The sequence below is a fragment of the Petromyzon marinus genome, chromosome 10 (assembly GCF_048934315.1).
Source record: "Petromyzon marinus isolate PM22_M1 ecotype Great Lakes invasive population chromosome 10, UKy_Petmar_22M1.pri1.0, whole genome shotgun sequence".
In the NCBI taxonomy this organism is placed as follows: Eukaryota; Metazoa; Chordata; class Hyperoartia; order Petromyzontiformes; family Petromyzontidae; genus Petromyzon; species Petromyzon marinus.
Window position 1 is genome coordinate 5105851 of NC_133676.1, and position 25469 is coordinate 5131319.

A 25469-nucleotide genomic window follows, 5' to 3' on the forward strand; every position below is an offset into this window, starting at 1 on the left:
TCAGAGTATGTTTTTTGTTTGCATTCTGACCACAAGTATTGTGGTTAATGCAGACATGATTCCTTGTAAAAGGTTTCAGTTTGGTGTTGTAACATCTTAACACTTGTTTTGTTGCCAGAAAAAAGGGGAAAACTATTATCATATTTTGGTACTGGCAAAGGAGGTCCCATGATGGAAAACCAATTGTCAATGGTGGTCGGTCAGAGCCCAAAGTGCTCAGCAATGGGTATTTATTTCCAGACGTGCGAGGGTGTAAATTGTGAAACCGTTGTTTCCCCCGCTCCCTCCGTACGTTTGCCACTGATATGGAACGGCCTCAATCCCAGCCTGGAGTCGAGAATATCAACCGTGTCACCACTTCAGAGGTCAGACGAATGGCGCTCCTATTTTTTTTCTCATCCTCCTCCTCGCCATTCAGAAAGAGTTCGGCGCATCGCAGCGATTAGCAAGTGGAGCACGGAGACGACGAGTGGCGATCGCCGCTCTCGCCGCTGCTGCTGCCGCCGCCGAGCCGAGCGCGTGCCCACACACAACAGCTCCCTTCCTCCCGTCCCACGATACCCTGCGCCCAGCGCACACGACAGCCGTGCAGCGTGACCTCGTCTAAAGACTGGGGGACGGGGTGGGAGGGGGGGAAGTGTACCGCATACAAAATTTAAACCCGGGGGGATGACCACGACGATGACAACGCAGTGAATGTTAACTTTTAAACGCATGCCAAACGCCAAATAACACGAGGTGCAACGTTACCATCCGCTTTTGTCTGTCGTGCATTCTGCTCTGGCACGCACACCCTGCAAGGCTCATCACCGTACTGTGCGTCCAGCCCGCTGCAACTGCTGCGGGTAGTTTGTGTATTTGTGTATCATCGTCGTCATCACGTGAAGCTTGCACGTGACCAGCCAACGTGTGTGAGCAGTCAGTACAATATGCGAGACACGTAGGTATAGGTGTGCCATGATAGCGAGATGTTAACTACCTCGCCTGGCATTACAGGTCGTGGGTTCGGTCCCGACCCTTAACGCCTGCTATATATTTGGAGTTTGCAAGTTCTCCCCGTGGTCGTATGGATTTTTCTCCAGGTCCTCCGGTTTTTTCCTACACATTTAGAATCAACACGCTTTTAGAGTATTTGGCTGCCATACATTTCCACGTGACAAGCCACTTCATTGACCTATCATTTGCGGCCAGTTCGCTTCTTTAAAACATCTATATCACTAGGTGGACTCTTAGCTGCTAAAATAAAAAAAAAAATATTTGAAGGAGGGTGGCTCAGCCCCCCTCCAGCAAAACCCCAACGCTATCGAAGCTGTCAATTCGTCTCAACCATAATGCCCTCCCTCTTCTGTTCCCGTGCCAAACGACACCTCCACTTGCAGAGAGGCAGCTGCGCCCCCGCATTCCGCATACCACAGCCCAAGTGGGGCCCCCGGCAATCAACGCGAGCACGGCCGAAGGCTGCTCGTTCACGGCCACGGGGGGGAGGAGGGCGCTCTCGATTTTGAAGGCCTTGACGACGGGCCAAGCCGTCCACCGAGCCTCTAAATCCACACTGCTGCCCTTTCATGCCCATGTCCGCTTTAAAAAAAAAAATGATTTTTTCGCTTGCCTTGTCACGAGCACCTGCGTTTGGCGGCAGGTGATGCCGATTCACGCGCGCCCCGCTATCGGGGCCAAGCACCGGTCGCACGGTGTCCCCGGGCAATGCCTCAAAGTTGCATTGTGCACCTACAGCACGAAGCCGCTCTGAAGAGGGATCATTCCCTGAAACGTTGACATCAAATCTGTACGTGACGAGTAGAACCCCTTGTAACGGGGTTACAGCGCGGGCTGGACAAGGGTGCTTTTTCAACGGCGTTGTTTTTGTGCCATGTCTGAAACTCATAGTTTCGTGCCCTGCCACTATTTTTTTTTCTGCTATGAAGGTCATGTGTTTCTGTTGTCATTCACAGAGTTGCTTCTTGTCGGCATTCGCCAAGCAAGCGGAGGCCCCACGGCGTGGCAGCACGGCATACACATATGGACGGTCGCCAGAGGCTGACCTTGCAAAAGTTGTCATTGGTCACTCTGCAATCTGGATGAGGGCAAAAACCGGTCCCACAGTTGTCTATTTACACATCACTTTCTGTTGCCACGATTGCTCATGTTATCCTCCTGACGGTTCACAAAGACAAAAGGGGGGACCGCAAATGTGCGTCTTCACAAAACGCTGATCGGGGTTGCGTGTGGTGGTGGTGTTTTTTTGTTGTTGTTGTGAGTGTACACGCAGTGGCGGGCCGTGTACTTTGTTTTTATTATTTTCCACCCGCTCGTTTTGAGACCGTGACGTTTATAGCATCGCTGCGCCCATTTTCAGTGGCTCGTTATAACAATGACGATAACAACAACAACAAGGTCGCAGCATGGCGATCGAAAACTTTACCCCATTGATGCACAGCGACCTTCACCCGGCCAAAACAGACAAATTAAATGTAACGGTGAGCAGCCACCGGCAAAGCCTGGCTTTTGTGTGTGTGTGTTTTTGTGTGTTAAGTATCTTATTAACATTTTAGAGCGTCGACATAGAAGAACCCCTGTTTTTCGGCGGCGACTAAGGGCTGGATTCGGGAATGCCATCACGGGCTCGGCCTAGGGTGCGTGTGGTGGGGGGGGGCTAGTGGCGGGGGTGGTGGGGAGGGGGGCTCTGTGGGGGGTTGGGTGGGGTTAGGGTGGGGGGAAGGAGAGCCGCGTATCCGCTTACTCATTCTCTCGCTTTTAAAAAAAAAAAGAGAGAATATGTTTGGAAGGATCACTCGACTGGGATTAAAACCTAAGTGCTTTTAATGTAAGGCTTAGAGAGAGCCCGGAGTCCTTCGTGAACTTGCCGTTTAGTGCTTCTCACACAGGAGATTTGGCAGGAGGGATGAATTAGCTTTCTGATCGCCGCGGTTTTTTTGTTGTTGTTGGTTGTTGTTGTTGTGGAGAGCGAACGAGGCTGTACGGTTTGTCTGCGGACGCGGGATGGCAGTGGAACTGCCAAGGCTATCGTGGCTCCTCTGCCGATGCGCCGTTGGCAGACCGCATTTGTGAACGTGTGTGTGTGTGTGTGGCTCGTCCACAGGTCCTTGATGAAATTGTAAACAATTTAACAAAAGTTTTATGGTACAAACGTATTTATTTATTTTCATAAGAAAAACTGTACATATTTACATCGCTTTGAGTATAAAAATAAGTTATACACATCTTTAAGTGTTTTTCATTAATACAGTGAAATTGTAAAAAAAAAAAATTCGAAAGCCTCAACTCAGAAGTTTCACGAACTCCGTTCCGAGCAACTCCCATGGTGCAAGTTTCCCTTGCTACCCAATCGTCAGGTGTGTGCAGGACGTAATATCTGAAAGAAGACAGCACTCGGCTATCAATTCGTGAGTGTATAATAAAGCAGCGAAATGTGATCAAATCGTGATGTGCTGAATATCCGTTGTAGTAACTCTATTATTTTTATTGCTTTGTTGAAATTGCTCCCGGGAGTTTTGCAACTCATTGTAGTTTAGTTTCAATATTACGTCGACATTTAAAAATATTAACATTTTAAAACCGGTTTAGGTGTTGCACTTTGAGACGTGAATAGTGCTCGTGACAGTAATCGCTAAAAACAGAATCCTGAACAAGGAGAGATTAATGATGATCCAGCACTCGCCGATGCAGCCGCTTCCTTATCGCTCTTCTATCGCTACTACCATGCATGGTTACTGTTCCCATGAACTTCACTCATTTTTATTTCTCCACCCATGTTGAGCACTCGGTTGACCACCACACACTGACTTGTCTCGTTCACGCTGCATTCAACAACCACCACAACCACCACCACCACCACCACAACCACCACCACACTTCAGGTCCCAATGTTTCTGTCTCTCCTTTTTTCATTCCTAACACTTGCTCGACCGTTTGGAATTCCCTATCGGCTCTCTTCTCAAGTTGTCCTAATAATCTTGCTCAATTCATGGAACATATTAACGGCCACCTATTACGCAGGGCCTCCCAGAGGTTCGTGGAAGCTTGCGGCTGAATGCCACGTGGGGCCCCCTTATTTATAGGTGACATAACTAAATAAACGCACTTTGTGGGACCCTGTTCTGTGCGAGGCCCGGGGAAAATTGCTCATTTTGACCTCTATTCTGGGCCAGCCCTACTGTAACACCTTTAACAGTGCTGTTTGTTGCTGGACGTTTGGCATATTTGGGCCATCAGCCCTGTGTGCTCGCCAACTGTAATTAAAGATATGGTACGGCGTACGCGTGCCCGCGCGTGCGTCGTGTGCCTGTGTCTGCAAGGGCCCTGAAACCGTCATCCGGAGGAATCCGTGGCATTGACCGACGACGTCAGACGCCGAGAGCGGTGACGCACGCCAGCAGGCCCAGAACGGCGAGACGCCCGGGCGGGAGAGCACCACGCGTGCCAGACCGCGCGGCGCTGAGCGGCAGAACCGTGGCGAACACCGAGTCGCTGGTGTTGAGCGGCACGGGCAGGTTACAGATGCTGCCCTCGCAGCACGTCACGCACTCCTGCCGACCACAAAGTGGACACTTGATGAGTGCCGCTCGTGGGAGAGAGAGAATGGGATTAGTCATCCAATTTGAGATTTTGTGCAGAAGTGGGCATTAAACGCTTGCGGGAGATTTGGGGGGGGGGGGTTGTTTAGATTGTGTGTGTGTGTGTGTGCGTTCAGCTGTTAGACGGTCCCAGCTGCATACATTATTTAACTTAATTAGCTACGGATTAGTGAGCTAAGCACAGCCGGCTGCTGGCACAGTAACCATAGCAGAGACGAATGCGTTAACAAATGCACTTGCAAGTAGCACCGCACAATTGGCCGGGAGCATTGTGAATTCGACTCGAATATCCTCACTGAACGTGTGCATGATAATCCCGATGTTCGCGCAAGCCATACTTCCACGTGCATGCGCACGGCATTAGCTCCGATGTTTGCCACATTCGTAAGTGTCCAGTAGTCCCTCGGTTAACGTTTCTTTATCCGTTCCATGAAAACTGCTGTAAGCCAAAATAACTGTGAGTCGAAAATCAAATCAAATCACTGAGTGTGCAAGAGAGCTGTTCCCACTGCTAAAACAGAAAACAAAATGTAAACAAAGCCAGTCGGGGTCGAAACGCAACGCTCATAAATTGAGCGCCGCTGATTGGCTGAGGGTATGGCTTAGCCCCACTTACGAGCACTCCGATTGGCCGAAAGTGGCGTCCCCACGTGCGTGACGTAAACGTGCCATTAATCAAATCGTGAACGTTAGTCGAAACCATGGGCCCCTACGGGAGGCGAAACGTTAAGCGAAAAACCGTGAACCGATGTCACTGTTCACCGGGGAACTACTGTAAATACAAACTGGCTGGGCCCCAATATCCTAGACGTCGTTTGAAGTGCACTTGTACGGGAAGTTGGCAGGTGCCAGGTTGGGGAGGCGGCATCGGTTGTACTTAACGGTGTGCGCATTTTAGGTATCGTTGACTCTGGGAAACTAGAGCAGAAAACCCTTAACTCCCCCACTCACCCCATCTCCTCTCCGCATCCTCTTGAACACGAAAATACAGACAAAGACCCCCCGTATAGCCTTAACGTACTGTTGGGGCAAGTGCTGTAAGCGACCGTCTATGAAGGCCGGCACGGCACATAAGGGGGTGAGTGGCCAGAACCACGCCCGGCCGCCTTTGGCTCCCGAGTGGTGATGTTTACACACTGCACCAGGTACTCGTTTTATGCGGAGTCGACTTAGGGGAGGACCAAGACCGCTTCAGATAATCGTCATTGGTGTTGACCGTGAGTGGGAATCGAACCCGGGTCGCTGTGTTCGTAGCGCCGACACGCTAGCCGCTGCATTACCACTGCCCCACTTAACACCACACACACACGACATTCCCAAAGATACTATCTTAATAAAAAAAAACGCTATGAGTAAACAACCCTATTTTTCCTGATATAAAAGTTTTATGTGTTATTTTAATGGGGCCCTGCTCTAAGACTTTTGGGCTTCGGGCAAAATAATGTCCCCATTTTGTCACAGACTAAATCTTGGGCCCCCCCGAGTGCGCGTGGGTTCCACCACCCAGGCGGGACCCGATTGGAACCCGGCGGAGCAGCGCCTCGTGGAGTTTCGACGTTTTTTGCCGATTCACGGCGAGGTCACCTGCTCGCCGGAGAGGGGTCCGTCCCTGCAGCCGGTGCCCAGGCACTGTTCGAGGGCGGCGCACCGCTTCGTGACGGAGACGCTGCTCCCGCCGGTCCTCATGTGGTGGTACGTGTAGCAGTATCGGCTCTCTGCATGCGTGCGCGCACACAGTCGAACGTGGTGCGGAGGCGTGAAGTTACCACGCTGTGCTGAGCGACTTAACACGGTTGATAGCCCGGAAAACGAGATGCGATTTTTGGGAGTTGAACGGTTTTCGAAGAGAATTGCGGGACTGTTGGATTTGTGAATCCCACGTGGTTTCCCGTGGGGGAATCGGAAAAGCGTGCCGTGTCGCGGTAATCGCGAAATCGCCACGAGAGTCACATTCGTTTGCGTGGAGAAGCTGAAATCATCGTGGACATGAATGTACACCTGGGCTTTCAAACAATCCCCATTCACTTCAATGGTGATTCTTGCGGGTCCATTATTCTGTGGCAGAACCTCTGTTAGAGTCCCATTCAAGTGCTCGGAGATCATAAATAGAATCGTGATTCCTACAAGGATTGCTCATTACTTGGAGCATTCGTAGTGGGAGTGCAGAAAGGATGCGTAAGGTGTGCAGTTTCATTCCACATACATTATTTATCCCCATTAGAGCCCATTGAAATTCAATGTTTATTTAGAATACTGCACAATAAAAAATATATATGTATTTATATAATTTACTGCCCTTGGTAAAGCCACCACTTGATGAAGGCCTTCTTGGTAACGGGGATTGTTAGATCATACTTCACGCCAGTGGTCAAGTGGGGGTTGGGCAAAGGGGGGCCCAGGAACGGTTCAGACATCACTCGGCACCCTGGTCGGGAAACGAACTCGTATCGCCGAGTTCATGGCACAGCGCGTTAATTAACTGCTCCACCCCACGATCCCATTACAGTACTGTCATATTTTTGTTTTACTCATACGCAGCATTTCACGCCCGATATTACGACTCACGATTTGTTTATTTTGGGTCGGTCGTGCGGCTGATATGTTTCAATTTAGAGTTTGACAACGGACAAACGTCGCCGGCTTGCACAAAGTCCATCAGCACACCTGCCCACCTGACAAGTCGATGCGTTGGGCTGTGCCAGGTGGTTGATGGCGAAGAGTTTTTGTTGATGTTATGCCCACACGATCTGACCCGAAAATAAACTTCATCTTTATGAAATATATTAATAGATGTTAAACCTTTCTGGCAATAAAACAGGTGTTAAGATGTTCAAACACGAAATAGATACCTTTTGCAAGGCATCGAAGTCTGCATTAACCACAAGTACTGGTGGTGAACATGCAAACAAACATGTTCTGATAAATATATATGGCATTGCCTTTGAAACTGATTGGCCCACACCAGAGACAAACTTCTTTATGGCCGAGTAACACCAGTGTCAGACCAGAGGACGCCAAAAGGTGAACAGCATTATTTGTGTAGTTAATGCAGACCTGATTCCTTGAAAAAGGTATCTTAGTGTTTGAACATTTAATACCTGTTTTATTTCCAGAAAGGGTAAAACCTATTCTTATTTTTCATACTTTGATACTGGAAAAACGGTCCCAAAACTAAATTTTGTCTCGGTACTCATTATAAACACACCATCACCGCATTGCTGTATTTTTGTTTTATCGTTACATTTTAAGCACACTACCATAACGTGAGATTTGATTTATGCAGTTAAATGAACGTCATTGTCGATGCAGTGAACATTGCATACAAGTATAACATGTAACTGTTGTTACGATTACCGCAAGCGAGAAAGTACCAATATCGCAACGTTCAGTATAGTCAGAACCACGTTGTGAAGTTCTATTGTGCTCTGCAATGCACGTGCCTCTAACCTCAGTATCATCATCATCACATGTTGTTTTGTCATCACGTAAATTGTTAGAGGTGAATCTGGTTGTGCGTGGGGATGAATTTCACAGCAGGTTGTTGGCAGATGCAGCTTAATCACATTAATTTTTTTTGCCAGGGACTATTTACAAACGTGTGTTTACAGTACGCTCAAAAAGACAAATATTCCTGTCGGAGCAAGTGCTGTCATCAATAACACTCTGTGGCCTTTAAAGAAAAACAATATATATATATAACGGGCGACGTTTTGGGTTATTGGCTCCTCCTTAGCTTAGATGCATGCCCTATGAAGACGGGACATTGTGTCGTCGGATATTAAAGGCCACATGTGTCATTGACGAAATGTTTTGAGTTAATTTTGTTCATCGTGCTTGTGCGCCAGTGCCAATAGAGCAGCAGCATCACGTATTAACTGGTTCGGTGATTTCGCTCCACTTGCGTTGATGTTCTATGGTGGCGAGATGTTAACTACCTCGCCAGGTATACAGGAGGTCGTGGGTTCGATCCCGACCCTGACCCCTGCCGTATATTTGGAGTTTGCGTGTTCTCCCCCGTGGTCGTGTGGATTTTTTTCCGGGTCCTCCGGTTTTCCCCTCCACATTTATAACCAACATCACGTGTTTAGAAATATTTGGCCACTGCTGTAAATGTCCGCGCGATAAGCCACTTCGTTGAGCGGTCATTTGTGACAGCCAGGTCGCTTCTGAACACAGAGCTAAATAGCAGCTCAGTGGGCCTTACTTGGTCAAATAAAAAAAATAGTTTGAAAAAAATGTTCACCGCCAAAAGGCTGTTGTGTCGCCCGCGTTGTGTCGCTTGCGTGCCGAGCTTCTGGTTTGACGGCGAGCGGGAAACTCACCTCGGGGGCAGTACGTGTCGGGAGCCCAGCGGTTGCACTCGTAGTTGTCTTTGGCACCCTCGCACGTAAAGCACTTGAAGGCCCCCGGGTAAGGAGTTGCTGGAGGAACAGGATAAATAAGAGAGTGAGCTGTCTCGTAATTAAATGTCTGCACGCTCAACAGTCCTGTCAGCGTGTCACGGGCTGTGGAAAGACGCTGCGGGGGGAAGCGAATGGATTCGACGGCGGGATTTTTAAGGCGATGGAACTCTGTTTGACCACCCTGAAACCCAGTGGCACGGGACACAGCTTTCGCTCGTGTGTTTAACCTCACAGCCTGGTTGACCTCTTGCCCTCTCCGCTAGTTCCAGGCGCCCATCGCTTTTATGATTGTGTGTTTGCCCACCACTTTGTTTGTCTCCTTCCCATCTCCCTTATTTCCCCAAATCCCAGCCCTGCCCCCACCCTCCCAGCAACCCAGACACCGTGCAATCCAACCCTCGCTCCCACCCACATCCTTTTGTCTTCTGTGTTAAATATTAAATGAATGTTTTGAGTGTTGGGTGAAATCGTCGGAATGCAATTCTTTCCTTTACATTTTACTATGCTACAGCTCTCAGAGACTGTCTTGCCTTTAATGCAAGGGAGATTTGAATACTAGGCACGGAGGTGCAGCTATTGAGTTTTGCCCATCCAATCACAGGCAGCATTCTAACTAGGAATTTAAGCTCTAACACCCGCACGCTATTTCCCGTTCTTGCAAATGATGCCACGTGCTCTTTCGCACCCATGTCGCAGTGGATTGCAAGCTTTGGATTGATCTTCGGAATGATTAGCCCCTTGGCGACGGTCGGATTTTACACACGGACGCCGTGCAAAGACAGTGGCTCCGACGGCGATCGTGTTGAGCACGAGAACTACCCGCGGCTCGCCCCATCCCATGTGCCTTTACTGGATGGGTAGAGTCGCTGGATGTCGTGCGCCGTGAAGTCTCGTCCACGAGCGGGGCTCGAACCGATCACCAGAAGAAGCAGGGGCACCCAGAAGACGCGGGACGGCGGTGGCAGCGACAGCGGCGGGGATAGAGTCACAGTCAGGATGAGGGTCAAGGTTATGGTCAGGGCGGAGGTGCGGGTCGGGGGGTCCCAGTTAGCCTGGGCGGCCCGAGTTGGCATTGCGTGAGCCGGCGGGAGGCATCCAGAGCTGCCGCGTCTAGGCCTTCCTCGCCACAGCGGAGCCTTCCGAGAACCTGAAAGGGACACGTGACGCTGAGTGGGTCCTCCGGTGCGTGGGGAGGATGCATGGCGCTGGAACTGCTTTCTGTTCAGAGCAGCGGGCAGCAAACCGCACGCAAGCGATGGGGCGAACGCGAGCTGCCCTATTCGGTTCGTGAAGAAGCTCTCATCAAGTGCAGCGGAAACGTCGGGGATCAAGTCAAAGACCTCGTGCAACAAGAAAAAAGCACCGTACAGATAAACAGCACAACTGTGAAAACCTAAGCAGGACAATTTTGCTCGTGTTTTTTTTAAAGCAGCGTTCATTCAAGTAATTTGTCATACTTTGCACTAAACAATGAAATACATGACATATATATGATTAAATACAGCAGGGCGCGCAGTGGTTAGTGCACAGTGTGCTGTGAACAGGCACCCCATATTTGAACTTGTGCTAGGGCACACTCCTTCACCACTCCACAGTAACCAGCGTGGTGAAGTATGGATACATAACCCCGATAATCGACCTGGTGTGGTACTGCCTTCATCCAACGAGGTTTATTTTCATTTGTCGAATCGTGAAAAACATTTGTACTTGTGTGTGTGTGTGTATATGCTGAACTTCTCTCGCACCGTACGTAGCCAACCGTGCTCATTCAGAGAAGGACAACAAAGCAAACACAAAAAGCCGTTCTAAAGAAATTCGTTTTTCCATTTAGAAGGAATACCAACAGACGTTGCCAAAATGCCAAGCCTAACCGTTGAACCCTCATGGCGAGACCCCGGGGTCCCGAATAAACGGAAGTCAAAATCGTAATGAATGAATTAATTTATTCTTTGCGACTCCGTCCCACCACGCACATCAACGCCGCGACCCACCAGACATCAATCCTCCCCTCGTGCTTCACCAAGCATCGTAGTCACAAACAAAACTTGGAAACTTTGATCGGTGCATCGTGTAGGGCTCGTCGAGAGGAATAGATCGCCGTGTCGTTCGCCTTCAACAGACATAAAATGACGTCGCAACGCAGTTTATGTGAGAGCCGGGGGCTTATGGGACCCCGGGGTCCCGCCATAAGGTTCAGTTGTCAGTTTGAGGCAAGTCCCAGCAGCCTGACCTTAATTTGGGGGGGGGGGCGGGGACGATGATGACAACGATACAAATAAATAATAAACAAGCCTAAAAAAACACGCCAACACCCCCCCCCCCCACCTTTCTCCTGGCTACAGAACACCCCCTCTGACAGCTGGCGATTTAACAGAGCCTGTGCCCATTATTATCTGAGGGCTGACAATGGCAAAGGGGGGCTCTGTGCAAAGATGCCTTGGTGGGCACTTTAGGTTTTAACCCTTTAATGTCTGGAAGTCTACGACCGGAACCAGGTTGGGGGTGGGGGAAACCTGTCTGGTCAGAAACTGCAGGAGAAGTGATTAAATAAATATATTTGCCCTCCGTGAACTATTGTGTTGCTTTAGCATCGCTACATTACTCAAAAAGAAGTAACTGTTAAGATGATTGAATTTGCACGTGGGGTAAGGCACTGCTTTTATTTGACCGTACACATTTACCATACACGTGTTTTTCCATTTATTTAACCCATTAACTATCATGGTGAACTTAAAATGAACTCAACAGAAAATGTACTCATCAGCAGCTCCTGGGTGCTTTTACTTTGGTACGGTATTATCACAGGCCTCCAGTCGGCTTGGTTGCTTTTGGCCTTTGTCATTTCCCCCCCCCCCACCCCGTTATGAAAACATCAAGGTTTCTTCGGGGGCCATTTTTTGCGATGAGAAGCTCCCGAGCGACGCGGGTAAAATCACGTGCAGGGCCACTTGCCCCACCGTGCAGGGCCACTTGTCCCACCGTACAGGGCCACTTGTCCCGCCGTACAGGGCCACTTGTCCCACCGGATTGGCCTGGGCCAACACGGTTCCACTCACCCGCCGCGGCTTCAGCGTCCTCGCTGCCAAGTGCGCAGGTGGTGCAACTGTACCGCGGGTTCTTGGACCGGTGGCGCACAGGCACCGTGCTATGAAGACAGGGGCGAAATTCGGACAAGAGGGCCATGATTGTTTTAAAGACAGCTGCTGATCACAGGCCCAAAGGCCCAGAAACGTCACGGCGAGCCAGCGACAAATAGCACTATCACGGTTGTTATAGATTATTTTCACCAGACCTCATGCCGAGCGTGCTATGCCACTGCGTGACTTTGTACCGCTCGCTCGTTCGTAATCCCAGGGCCACAGCGGGGCGGCGCAGCTGTTGTGGTCGTTACTCCACCGCTTTTGTTTTAGTTTGTGCGGTTAGCCGCGCAACTTTCATGGCACATTCTATTTCGGGGTTTTTCTTAACGACTCCCGGCAAAAACCTACATGCATGCACCCTCATCTCGCGTGTCTACTTTAGAACTGTACCCACATGTTCTTAAATAATTCAGGTGATGCATAGCAACACCAACAAAAACATACTTTTATAGAAACAAAACTATTAATGTATAATTAAAGAGTGTGATGGCCTATACAGTGCTTGCTATGAATACTGCATTGAGGAATGTTAGATGTCTGAAACTCCTTCGTATTGAGGATGGAGTGTATGTCACCATACAACGCTTAGGAAACAGTCGGAATGCCGAGTCTGGCTTGTGTCTTGCGGATGGGCAGGTGAGCAGTGCCTCCTTGCCGCGTTTTATTTATTCACAGTTACCCTCATTGTGGCCTGAGCAAGGAGGAGGTCCTCCCCCCATGGGTCATGGACAGGAGATACGTCACGCTGAGACACCGGGCCGTGGCATTCGCAAGCCCCTTCTGTTTTGTGTACGCAGATGTCTCGCCTTGTCTGTCAGCCTGCCAGGGGTGGCAGAGGACGTGCCAAAAGTAACTGCCACGATTGTGGACTTTTTCTGGTGTGAGGAATTTAAGGCCGCGGCCTCCTTTGAAGTCCGTGGACTCTGCTCACAAATTATAATTTAGCCAAGGTAGATATAGTATTCCTGATGTTGCTTTTAAAGGTACAAATCTGCATTCCCTCAAACGGGGGGTGGGGGTAAGTAACATTTCATAATTTAATTAATATTATTCAAGCATGTTGAATCTGTCCTTATGGTCATGAAACATGCATTTAATCGTGTGCGTGAATTTACTATTGACATTTCAGCAAACCGCACGTTGGCAGCGATGCACAAGAACAAACAACGCACTTGTCAGCAACACTGCGGCATTAAAAGAAGTATATAATCGGTGACATTTTGGGAAATGGCCCTACTACTTCTTACCGCACAAATGGAGAGGCCAGAGAGGTAATGCTCAATCTCGCATTGTGAAGATGGAGAGCGATAACTCCCTGGCCTCTCTATCTGTGTGGCTATTAAGAAGGGGCATTGCCCGAAACGTCGCCTTTTATATACTTTTACTCTTAAGGCAGTTTTATTGACGAATGTGTAGGCTTTTTTATATGTAAATTATAAGACAATGCTGCATTGAGGCAAATGGTTAAAAAAAAAACCTTTTTCGAGATAAAGGCATGAAGAACTAAATCATTCAATAACATTTCATTTCAATGTTTATTTACTACACGCATAATCTCCTTTAGCTAGTTACGCAGCTAGCAAGTGAGATCCATGGCGCCTCAGCACAGAACAAGAACAACGACATCAAAGACGTTAAACGATTTAAGCAACACCTAAAAACAAGAAAGCTTGGTTCATTTAATCCATTTGTGGGTCACGAACAGTAAAATTTCATGAAGTCACCGAGGAAGTGAATAATTTGCCAGCCGTCTTTTATATAAGATAAACAAAAATAAATTGGAGAGAATCTGCCTCGAAAGAAGGGGACATGGCCAACCCGCTAAATTGAAACACACCGTGGCGAACGCGCGGGTGGCCTGGTGGATCCACACCGCGCGGGTGGCCCGGTGGATCCACACCGCGCGGGTGGCCCGGTGGATCCACACCGCGCTGGTGGCCCGGTGGATCCACACCGCGCGGGTGGCCCGGTGGATCCACACCGCGCGGGTGGCCCGGTGGCCCGGTGGATCCACACCGCGCGGGTGGCCCGGTGGATCCACACCGCGCGGGGCCCGTGCGCGACCGACCTCACAGCGAGGGGCAAATCCACGAGTCACGCGCCGCTGCGGGCCGATCGTCAAACACACGCCAGGCGCCGCAGGTGCCGCCTCGCCGCCGCCGCCTGTTTCCTCGCTTTTGGCTGAACCCTAACACCTGAGCAGGCGGAACCCCGCTGGGGTCCCCCCCCCCACTGCCTGTGTGCGTGTGTGTAGTGTGTGCGTGTGTACGTGTGGCGCTGAGCTGTGGGGAGCGGTGCTGTGGCGGTTAGTGCGCTGCGCTACAAACCCGGCGACCCGAATTCAATTCCCGCTCCCGGCCAACACCAGTGACGATTATCTGAACCGGTGCTGGGCTTCTCCTAGGTCGACTCAGCCTCAAATGAGTACCCGGTGCGGTGTGTAAACATCGCCACTGGGGAGACAAAGGCGGCTGGGCGTGGTGCTGGCCACCCACCCCCTCGTGTGCCGTGCCGACCGTCATAGGTGCTCGCTAACAGCACAGGCTATACGGGGGATCTTTGTCTTTTTGTGGTGGTGAGCCTTTCTGCAAGTTCAATCTCGCCCGAGGGCCACTGTGCCACATGTGGGTCACCCTCGCTGGGGCCACCATGCCCCCAACCACACAGTCACGTGTCGACACACGATACCGTTCGAGAATAATTATACTTGACTGCCCTTTGTCAATCTAACTGCTGGATGAAAGCCTCCCCATGCCTTGTTTGAAACCGTCAGCGCTGTCGAGCCCCTTGGTTTGACCGTCCTTCGCGTGAGCTGGGATTCCCGAGACCGATTTGAGATATCCCCTCGCTTTCCCACGTGAGCTCAGCTGCGCTCGTCACGAATTGAACTCGCTGGGTTATCTGCATTTTTGCGGGCCGTAATGCCTCGCCAAAATAGCCCGCATGCGCTAAGTGGGGGTGTAGGATTTTATAGGAGGCATTTTAAACTAAAAGTGCGTTAAAAGTGTTTTACGCTGTGATAAGCGGGGGGGGGGGGGGGTGACTTTTACAGCACGTGGTTCTGCGTCGTAAGTTTCGGACAATAGAAAGTTCTCCCCCCCCTAGCCCCCGCAAAGAAAAAAAACCCGCCCTCCTTTAAACCGAACCGTAAAAATGTGTTGGAAGTGCGCGGTACGGCAAGTGTGTACACACTCCTGTTTGGAAGGGTTTGTTTTTATGATCGTGTTCACTGTGGCGACCAGGTAGAGGACTGCACAAGAAGGCGACGCACGTACAGTGTTCACACGGTATTCCCCTAAACACTGTACGGGCCATGCTGAAATGCTCGAATGACCTTTCACAAAAGGTCGTGCTGATGTACAATGTCTGGCTGATGCAGAAGAAGCCCCATTTCTTAAGGTACCCATATGCTCTGACAAATTCTGCAGTATAATGTGTGCAGTACTGCGATATTTAGATAATATTTTATTATTTACACATTGTGCATACATACATAACCCTGAAGAATGGCCCAACATGTTTTGAGTGTCCAATATGAGAGTGTATTAAGAGTATGTACTGCACTGTGGGGTGGAGCATTGGATTTGGTTATTTCGCACTGAGCTAGAAACACGTTGACCTGCGTTTGATTACCAGCCACAACTAACATCGGCGGCAGTGAAATCTTAATCCATCCTGGGTCCAATCAGCACTGCCCAGTGTGGTGAAGTATGGTCAAACAACCGCATGGCGTGGGAAGGCCTGCATCCAACGGTGGGCTCACAAAGGATGTACATTTTATACAGTACTTTTCTAAAGAATACATTTGCTGCACTGGTTTTCCTAATTGATTTTTTTTTTCATTTTGCGCAAATGCTGTAAGTGCTGTTTTTTAATTGAAATTGTTCGGAAAATCATGAATACATGCTAACAAAATGTTATCCTGCTCATGCGGGATAAAATAGCATGCGTCCGTTATATTGTGTCAAATGCGTTTAGGATGCGGCGAATACGTTTCCAACTTGATTTCACCAGGCTAGCGAGTCGGCAACGAAAAAGAACACAAAGAGCCCTCAACATTTCAAGAGTCGCGATGCACTGTGGCGAACACGAGGCGGTGGATCCTGAAATAAACGTCGCGAAGCAGCCCCCTTAAAGAGTCGCCGCACGCGGCTCTGGAGACGCAGGTTGCCGATCCCTTGCACACCCGGCAGGCGACAAGACACAAACCCATTCGGAAGAATAGAGAACAAAACCCATGGTAAGCATCGTTTAATTCCCAACGGTGATCCCGAGTTCCAACCAAAGGTTGGGGGGAAAAAAAAATGACAACGAGGATTAAGTTGGAGTTCCCATTGGATTGGATCGACATTGTATCGGAAGTTTGCAGTTGACGTGTACAACGGTGTGACCGATTGTACTCAAACGCAGGCAGCTGTGGCCAGGAACGTGCAGCGAAAGCACCAGCAGTGACTGCTTAAAGGCGACAAAGGCCCATCCCGTAAAACGATAAGTTACTCAACTTACAGTTAGTACATTATGCGGACAAATCTTGATCTGAATAATGAAGAGAGGTATTTTTTTTCCCTTTGTCGTCTTCTTCTTCTTCCTGCTTTGTAATGGAACACCCACCGCTGGCAGGCTGCCACGGGATGGATATCTTCAGCGGCTGGCGAGGAGCGAGTCATGTGCAAGGCAGTACAGTCTGACAAATGTGCAGCCCCACATATAGCGGCTTGCTCCATAGGACAGCAGCTGTGGGGCCTTGGTGCGCGTCACTGGAACACACCACCACCCACCCACCCACTATCCATCCACCCACCCTTTTTTTTCCCTTCCTCGAATTTTATACGGCGGCACTGACTTAATCCCTGCAAAGGCTCCACTGAGCCAAAACATTTAGGCTGGAATTTGAGTTTCTGGGTGGCTGCGCAGAGAAAGGGGTCACGCCAACAGAAGCCTATCTGCGGTGATTCACCGCGCGAAATGTGAAACGCAGCCAACGTCTCGGAAAACGAATGATTGCATACGGTGCAGCACTCCGTATACATTGGGCTACCCGTGCCATTAAGGGTAAGGATGGACAATCCTTCCTTTTTAGAAAGCTACCGGAGCTATGCACTTTTACATCTAAATTGAAAAAGCATTGCTTTAGAACTGCTTCTTGTGTTTAGTTTGTTATCCGACCCACCCCGCACCTCCGATTAGCACGGTTATCTACGTACGGTGCGAAAGAGGTTCAACATACAGACAGACATTACAATACGCTACGATGTTGTTTCGTTTAAGACCATTAAATACCTCGTGCAATATTGCTTAAGGACCTTGTACTTGTTCTCTGCAATATTAATGATGTTGCCTTGTTGTTGTTGCTGCTGTGCTCACGCAGCACGGATTACCCGTGCAAAAATAGCCAGGCAACTAGCTAAAGCTCCCCCCCCCCATCATGTGTGACAAATCAAATAAACTCAACGCTCACAGATCGTCCAAATGCGACTGCATTATCTCGAGACGAACCAAAAGACACGGAAACAGTGGCACATTGCGTGCACAGCAAACGTTTCTTTTGCGTGCCATGTCATAATACCGCGACCATTGTAATTCATAAGCTAAAGGTGTGTGCAGTTATGGGAAATGGTGACAGTGTTGGGAGTGGATGGTTGTCTAATGTGTGGGTGGAGAGCGGTGGCGTCTCTGCGCAGCGGTTAGCAACGCCGCACTTTGAACGTGGCGACCCGAGTTTGGATCCAGGCGACGGCTAACATCGAGCGCCTGGTGATATCAGCACTCTCCGGCAAATGAGCACTTGGCGCAGCGTCTAAACAGCATCACGGGGGAGACAAAGGTGGCCGAGAACATGCATACAGACCCCCAACGGTCTGTATGTACCATGAACTTCTTTCGCACCGTACGTAGCCAACCGTGCTCATCGGAGGTGCGGGGGACGGCCAAGAAACTGAACACAAAAAAGCAGTTTTAAAAGAAATGAAGTTTTCAATCTAGGTTTAAAAGTGCATAAGCTCTAGTGGCTTCCCAATATCGGAAGGAGGGTCTGTATTAGGCTACCCGAGGGAGCCTTTGTTGGTGGTGTCAGTGTGTGTGGTGTGCAAATTCGTCGATGGTATACGTGCTGTGGTAGCTCAGCGTGAGCTCGTCTTACAAGAGCGAGAGAGACAGTTGCGATGATAATTAACCAGCGAGCGATAACCATCGCTTAAAGGAGATGTTTTTTTTGCACGTGCAGTATACGTTACAGTATTGAGCGGTCGGTGGGTTTTGAAGTGCAAAACTCGGTCGTGACCTCTGCCATGGGGGGGGGGGGGTGGGGGTGCTTTGGATTATGCTCGCTTAGCCCTCACACATTTCCTGTAATAGGTTCCGGGGAAATTGAGGATCTTTTACAAAGGCGAGGCTGACCGGTGGCTACAGCCATTTAATCACTCTCCTACATTCAACTGCGGCGAGTGCTGTTAATGTCTTTCGAAGTGAAAGTGGGGGGGGGGGGGGGGGGGGCACGACATTTAATAAGTTTAGGAGAATCGGAATATTATACTTTCTTTTGTGTGCATGATGAATTACACGACTGTGGCCGTAGCTGACGTTTTATTATCCTGTGGATTTCTTTTGACAATCCGAAGGTCAAGTTTTTGGGGGTAGCTGTTGTTCAAGTTGCTTTACCGGAGGTGCCTTGGTTACATTGATTTGTTTTACAATACTGTACTGTAGATCTCGAATGTCTACACACTAAGTGACGGGGGAGAGCGGTGGCGCAGTGGTTAGCGCACTGTGCTAACGAGCCCGACAACTCAAGTTTAGGTTCTCGGTGATGGCTAACATCAGTGGTGAGGTCATATCTGAACCAGTCATATAGTGGGCCCTCTCCTTCAGCAACCTGCACTGACCAGCATTGGGGAAGTATGGTCACTGGTCATATAATCGAAGGTGCGTTTAGCCAACAATGTTAATCGCACCTCCGATTAGCAGGGTTGGCTACGTACGGTGCGAAAGAAGTTTAACACACCGTACATATACAGTCCCGTAAAGCGTGGGGAGCCCTTCATCCAGCAGTGGATTGATAAAGGGCTGCACATTTATGTTGACCTAGTTGTGTATGTATGTATATCAATTCAAGTCTTGTTGAATCATTCAAATCATACCCTGTTTAATGTTATATTGTACTGTTCTTCATTTATATCATGCTCTGTTGTGTTAATTTGAACTTGCATTATATTTGCTTTTTCAGAGCAATAGTGACTTTTCCCTAGAGTATCCCTTGAAAGCGACCTAAATGGGCCCTCTTTCTCTCACCTGGCTCTTACTAAGAGCATCTGCCATATCTCATCTATATATGACTACAAATGGCTTTGCAGTCCGTGGGCTAGCTGCGATAGACTGCCTGTGAAAGGAGCTTAAAAAAAAGAAATGTGATTGATGCACAAATACTAAACTCAGGATCGGCCCTACTTATCAGTGCCTGCTGTTGCAGAACATGTTTCACAATCAACATGAATGAGTATTTAAGAAATTTTCCTTCCACTCGTCACTTTCCGTATGTGTATTGACTCATCAGTCTGCACGTTAACTGTTATTAGAGCACTTGAATACACTGTGATGGGAGTGTAGCCATACACAAATAATACACATATTATTTCCTGCCTCAGCAGCTCTCCCGATATATTTTTCACCTGATGACGATTGCTCGTGTTGCGATCGAAACGTCGTGATATTGTTATTATTTGTTTTAATTTTATTGTTTTTCTATCTACGTGGCTTTACCGAAAGACCCAAATAATAAGAATAGGAGTGTAGCCTTCTGCTTCAGCACGTAACGTTTCACCCCCCCCCCCCCCCCCCCCGGTGCTGCTCGATGTTCACATGTATTAGGCAGTCGATGCATGAATCACTAAATACACGCATCGCCTTTGCTTCGGCCGCATATAAACAAGACCACGAGCTGTGGCGGAGTACGGTTGGCAAGGGCCCTTGTGCAAGGAATGTTGTTGAAATGGGGGGGGGGGCGGTGCCCTCCTGCCCCAATATTCCTTCCCTCTTGGTAGTCCCAGTGCTTGGACACCTCGGGCCCACGGGTCTCAGTGCAGTTGCACCGCCTGCACACTCGATAGCCAACTCCGCTGCACACACAATGCTGCCGCATGTCTTTCTCGGACTTTGTTATTGTTCAAGATCCTTGCATGTGGCGATTTTCCCCGCGCAGTCCAGGAGTTGGCCTTTGTCGATTTCCATCCGTGTTTGTCGTCTTTTCACTGCACAGCGAGGCAACCTCTCCCTCGTCCGTCCAACGCTCTTGTTCACACCGTACGTGCGGGAAAGACGTGGCAGGAATCTCGCTTGGATCAGGCAGCCTCACGCCACTCGCTCAGCACTTTCCTGGTGTCACAAAGGCAGCCCCATCTCCCAGTGGCGAGTTTTCCTGTCGTTCGGCTTGTTAGCATGGGACTGATGGAATGATTGATTGATAGATCAACTCCCGCGGCTGCCGACAGTGATTCCTTTTGCGGTGCAGCTTTACCTAAACGCGTCGTCTGCAGGAAACTGAACGCCTGAAGAGATTTGCTGCGTGAGGTATTTATAGAGTAGTGGCAAGTCTACATTTGGAACTTTTGCTTCCATCTTTATGAAGAAAACAATTGTCACTTTCCTGCCCAATTTCTCAATGCGCGTTTGCGTAAGAGGTAACATCGTGGGACCGTAACAGATAGCAGTGGCTTTGAGAGGCCTTAATCCTGCGGTGGATTGCTCATGGCTAATAATGACGATCACATCCATCATCCAACTGTGGATTGATCGTGGCTCATGATGATGCAATAACGATGTAACTTTCATATGTAACCACGTGAGAGTACAACGGAGACAAACGCATGACCGTGGCCAGCTGTCACCTGGTCAAGTTTGTTGACGTGCATCTAACTGAAAACCCATCCCTGTAGGAACGTCACGATGCGTTCTAGCACGAGGCGGTGACCATAGCTTAATGCATCAAGGTGGAACGACACCTTCGAGAAGTCCACGTCATTTGAAACACAACGGATTTGGTGAAACATTCATCATCGTCGTCGTCGTCAGCCACGATCAATCCACTGATGGATGAAGGCCTTCCCAAGCCATCACCATCTGTCACGATTATACGTTGTAGCAACACGTTATCTGTACAGTACTATTATCATGCACGGCATGAAGAAAACCGGTGGAGTAAAATCCGCAAGGACTCACCTCTGTCTTTTTTTTTGGGTCCAAGTCTCGCAGTGTTTCTCTGGCGTGGGCCCTGAGAACGAGCGACCATCGGGCGGTGTCGCACGGCCAGCGAAGCGGCGGCGGTGGGGGGGGGTGCCGTGGAGGCACCAGTGAGTTAACTCCTCCGCAAAGAACCCCGAGGCCGAGTGGTGTAACTCCGCGAAGGGAGCAGTCGGAGAAAGCTCGCGCCTATTCCTATTGGCCGCCCGGGGTGAGAGCAGAGAGGGGGGTGGGGAGGGAGGTTCTCTCGCTGATGATGGGCGTAAGGGATCTTGCACACATACACACAGACACATATGCGTCAACATACTTGGGACACAAAGACAAAGTCCCACCCACCCACCCCACTCTTATAGCCTTAATAGATTGTTGGGGCAAGGGCTGTTAGCGAGCACCTTTGAAGACCGACACAGCGCAGGAGGGGGTGGTGTGACCAGAACCTCGCCCGGATTGCCTTAGTCTACCAAGTGTTCATCTTTGCACGTCAACTCCAGGTACTTATTTAAGGCTGGGTCGAACTAGGGGAGGCCCGTGACCCTTTCAGACATTCGTCACTGATGTTGGCCGTGAGCGGGAGTCGAACCTTCGTCGCCGGATTCATAGCACAATGCGCTAACCTCTGTCCCACCGCTCCTCACTTCAGAAAAATGCACATACATACATATACAAAAACCTATTAAGCACACTTGAAGACATGCACAGATATACACGCACACATATACTTAAACACAGTTGAGAAGCGTGCATACACAAATACACACATGAATACACTTGCGCACACACATGTGCATACTAATACGGGAATACACGCATATGCAAGTACCCATGAGCAAAGTAACATTGATACATGCATGGAAGCGAAATGTTAACTACCTCGCCTGGTACACAGAAGGTCGTGGGTTTGATTAACCCTGACGCTTGCTGTATATTTGGAGTTTACGTTCCCCCCGTGGTGGTGTAGATTTTTGTCCGAGTCCTCCGGTTTTACCCTCCACATTTAGAAACATGCGTTTATAGTATATACCTGCTATAACTGTCCACATGATAAGCCGTTTCGTTGAGCTATAATTTGTGGCCAGGTTGCTACTTAAAAAGAGCTATACAGTTCAGTGGGCCTTACCTGGTAAAATAAAAAAAATGGTTTAGTTTATAGTTTAGCTTGGACACTCAAGTGTATGCACAGCAGGAAAAAAAAATATGAAAAATGTAATTTACTTAACTAAGCATAGAAAGTTTCATTGAGTCCCAAAAACGCATTCAGGAGGGTGATGCATTGAGATGTTTGGCCAATGTTATTTAAGGTAGATATTTACACATGGGGGATGAAACCAAGAGTATCTGGAGAAAACCGACCCCCACATGTATGATAGAGGGTTGCACTCAAAGGCCACACAGATGGGTTCACAAACCCTCTTCCTCTGCCAGCTCCTTGCCACCTCGCAATCCAGAGACATTCTTGTACAGTACAAATCTAGGCAATTCACCAACCCTCGTCTTAAAAACGATGGATCACAGGTGTGCTCCACCACCAACACCAGCTGATGTGTGTCCAATGGTGTATTTGTGGAGATGGTGAACATTTTGGGAAGCAATCCCACCAAAGCGAGCATGTGTTTTAAGGTGAAACACCACAAAGAAATACAACTTCCTCTTCTTTCTGCCCATTATTCCCACTCGTGTGGGCCCTGCCTTCCTGCTTCTCTTTCTCCACCCCTCCCCATCCTGGGCCATCATCTCTACGGCTACTCCACATCCTGGTTCACCACTTGGAACTTTCTCTTTCTGACCCTGCTTCGGCCTCCACCATGGTGCGTCCATCTTCGTCGAATTTCTTCCAAAGCAGAAATGCTATACATATAAAAAAAATGACTGGAAATCTTTGCAAGTAGTCATCATCATTATGGTTTATGTGACTGTTACGTTGCTCATGATTTACCTGGCCAGTTGACTCAGTGGCAGAGTGAGCGCCTCTCGCAAGGCTGTGACTTTAAATCGTGGTTTGGAGTTAACTTGGCCCATCATCCCCTCGGGCTTCGTCCAAATTGTGGAAGAAGTCAACAGTGGTTTTCCTATTCTTGGTTTTTTCGGTAAAGTCACGTAGAGGGGAAATAATAAAAGAATACAAAATAAAACAATAAAATTATCACGACGTTTCGATTGCAACACAAGCAATCATCATCAGGTGTGACATTTTTTTATTGCTGTGTTTTTTTTACACCTGATGATGATTGCTTGTGTTGCAATCGAAACGTCATGAGAATTGTATGTAGTATTTTTTATTATTTTATTATTTCCCTTCTACGTGACTTTACCGAAAGAACCAAGAATATGAATCCCTGCAGCCACAAAAGCTTTAAATCGAAAAAAAGGTTTTCCTATCGATAGATAGAAGCCTTGCCATAGGACTGTTGAATTTCCAGAAGAGAGGAGACATTGTGAGAAATAAATTACTGACATTGTGGACAAAGAAAGGCCCCTGACATGAAGCTTGCTGTGTGTAGACCGTAGGAAGTAAATGTGAAAGCACAATTCGGAACCCGCGAACGCACACTGGGACACAACGCCTCCATCAACAGTACAATTAATCTGCATGCGGTATAAGACCACTCTGTCGATCAGAATCAAGGGCTCTCGTGATCGCAGTGCTCTCGGGGAGAATTTGGAGGGCAGGTGCCAGCTGCAGATCGTCTGAGAATAATAGAGATTAGTAGAAACAATTGCTGGTTCAGCGGAAGGGCCATTGAAATATTTCAACTAGGGTAATGTTTCCCATGACTCAGGTCCACCGAGGCTGTGATAAACCGACCGCTTGTGCGCGTGGCTTCCATTTTATAGTGTTTGCACGCTTTTTGTTTGAGATCGTCATCATTATTACAAGCCGTGGTCAATCCACTGCTGGATGAAGGCCTACGCAAGCTGCTGCCCCCTCTCACGATTCCGCAATGTAATAATCCACCTGGCAACTGAAGACAAACCGATTTTTATTGCTCCATCTCCTAGATGGGCCCCTAGAGACTGCCGCTGCAGCGGTATTTAGAGAACATCGGTCCATCATCCCATCCAGGGACGCGTGCTGGCCACGCTTATTTACTTTTCTTAACAGTTTGGATGATTTCATTAACCTGAAAAACGATGTCCGATCCATATGTTCCTCTTACTGTCGCTCACTATTGTACATCAGAAGCAGAATCTGTATTTATCCTGGAGAAATCAGATGAGCTATGAAGCTCTTTTTCCGCAGATGAGAAATACAGGGGGACCTCGCTTAACGCGACCCCGTAGAAAGCCGATTCGTTATAGCCCTCTTTGTGCTGGAGACGTGTTGTTTGTTACAAAAGAAATGAAATAAAAACATCTTAAAGGCGATGTTGAGCGCTGGCCAAGGAAAGGTTACCCGTCCTTACTATTCGCTCAGCCAATGAGAGCGAAGCACGCTGAGCCCGCCCCCCACCCCATTCCCGCGATTCGATTATCACGATTCATAGTCACGACTACAATTAAAATAAATCTCTAGAAAAAAATCTATTTTTTTGTTCCAATGTTATTACAGTTCGGTTAGCCAAGTGAGAACTCACGAGATCAGGATAGAGTCTCAGGTTCTCACCACAAATATTTAGACAGAGGGCATCACTAAGATCACAGAGGTACTGGATCCCTTGCCTGAGAATGACCCGGATTGTGAGCGCAGCAGCTTCTACACAATTGCCTTGCAGGGGCAGTGCAGTACAATGCGCTCGTGAAACACAGCACATAATTACTACAGATGTTATAATTAAATTATTCGTTTTGTTTATGAAATAATGTTTACTATCGGTATTATTGTTAGCGCTGTTACCGATACCTCAATTAAGCCCTCATATATTGCTCATGTGAAAGTAATCACACGGCCGGGAACGCATCCCAATATATATACACAATGGTATAATGACCCCCTTTTAGCGCTGATTAAATTAGTGCTCCCTTCTTCAGGAACGCATCTTGAGCGCTAAGCGAGGTGTGCCTGTATTAATAATATTCACAGCCCCTTGCCAATCCACTGCTGGATGGAGGCCTCCCCATGACCTGAATGGCATTGTTTGACCATACATCACCATGTTGGT

General features: G+C 48.7%; 1 protein-coding gene across 3 annotated transcripts; it reads right to left on the reverse strand.

Annotated features, from left to right (window-relative positions):
- Positions 1-3134: 3134 nt before the first annotated feature.
- LOC116941055 (ly6/PLAUR domain-containing protein 6-like) lies at positions 3135-21680 on the reverse strand. Of its 3 annotated transcripts, none has more exons than XM_032951651.2 (6): positions 21349-21680; positions 12055-12143; positions 9849-10145; positions 8918-9016; positions 6180-6310; positions 3135-4547 (listed from the first exon to the last, which is right to left on the reverse strand). In XM_032951651.2, exons 1-6 carry the CDS (start codon positions 21675-21677, stop codon positions 4365-4367), a joined length of 1128 nt encoding a protein of 375 aa, XP_032807542.2. In that variant the 5' UTR covers positions 21678-21680; the 3' UTR covers positions 3135-4364. The 3 variants fall into 3 exon arrangements, with proteins under 3 accessions (XP_032807542.2, XP_032807540.2, XP_032807541.2); XM_032951649.2 differs by having other exon boundaries at positions 9843-10145; XM_032951650.2 differs by lacking the exon at positions 12055-12143 and having other exon boundaries at positions 9843-10145; positions 21349-21526.
- Positions 21681-25469: the final 3789 nt, after the last annotated feature.

Bases quoted from the DNA above. Each gene is read 5' to 3' on its own strand.
- LOC116941055 (XM_032951649.2), bottom strand. From the start codon at position 21,677: ATGTTGACGCATATGTGTCTGTGTGTATGTGTGCAAGATCCCTTACGC. The intron at 12,144-21,348 runs GTGAGTCCTTGC...CTGTCTTCATAG, and splicing joins ACCCAAAAAAAAAGACAGAG to CACGGTGCCTGTGCGCCACC. The intron at 6,311-8,917 runs GTGAGTTTCCCG...GCACGCATGCAG, and splicing joins CGACACGTACTGCCCCCGAG to AGAGCCGATACTGCTACACG.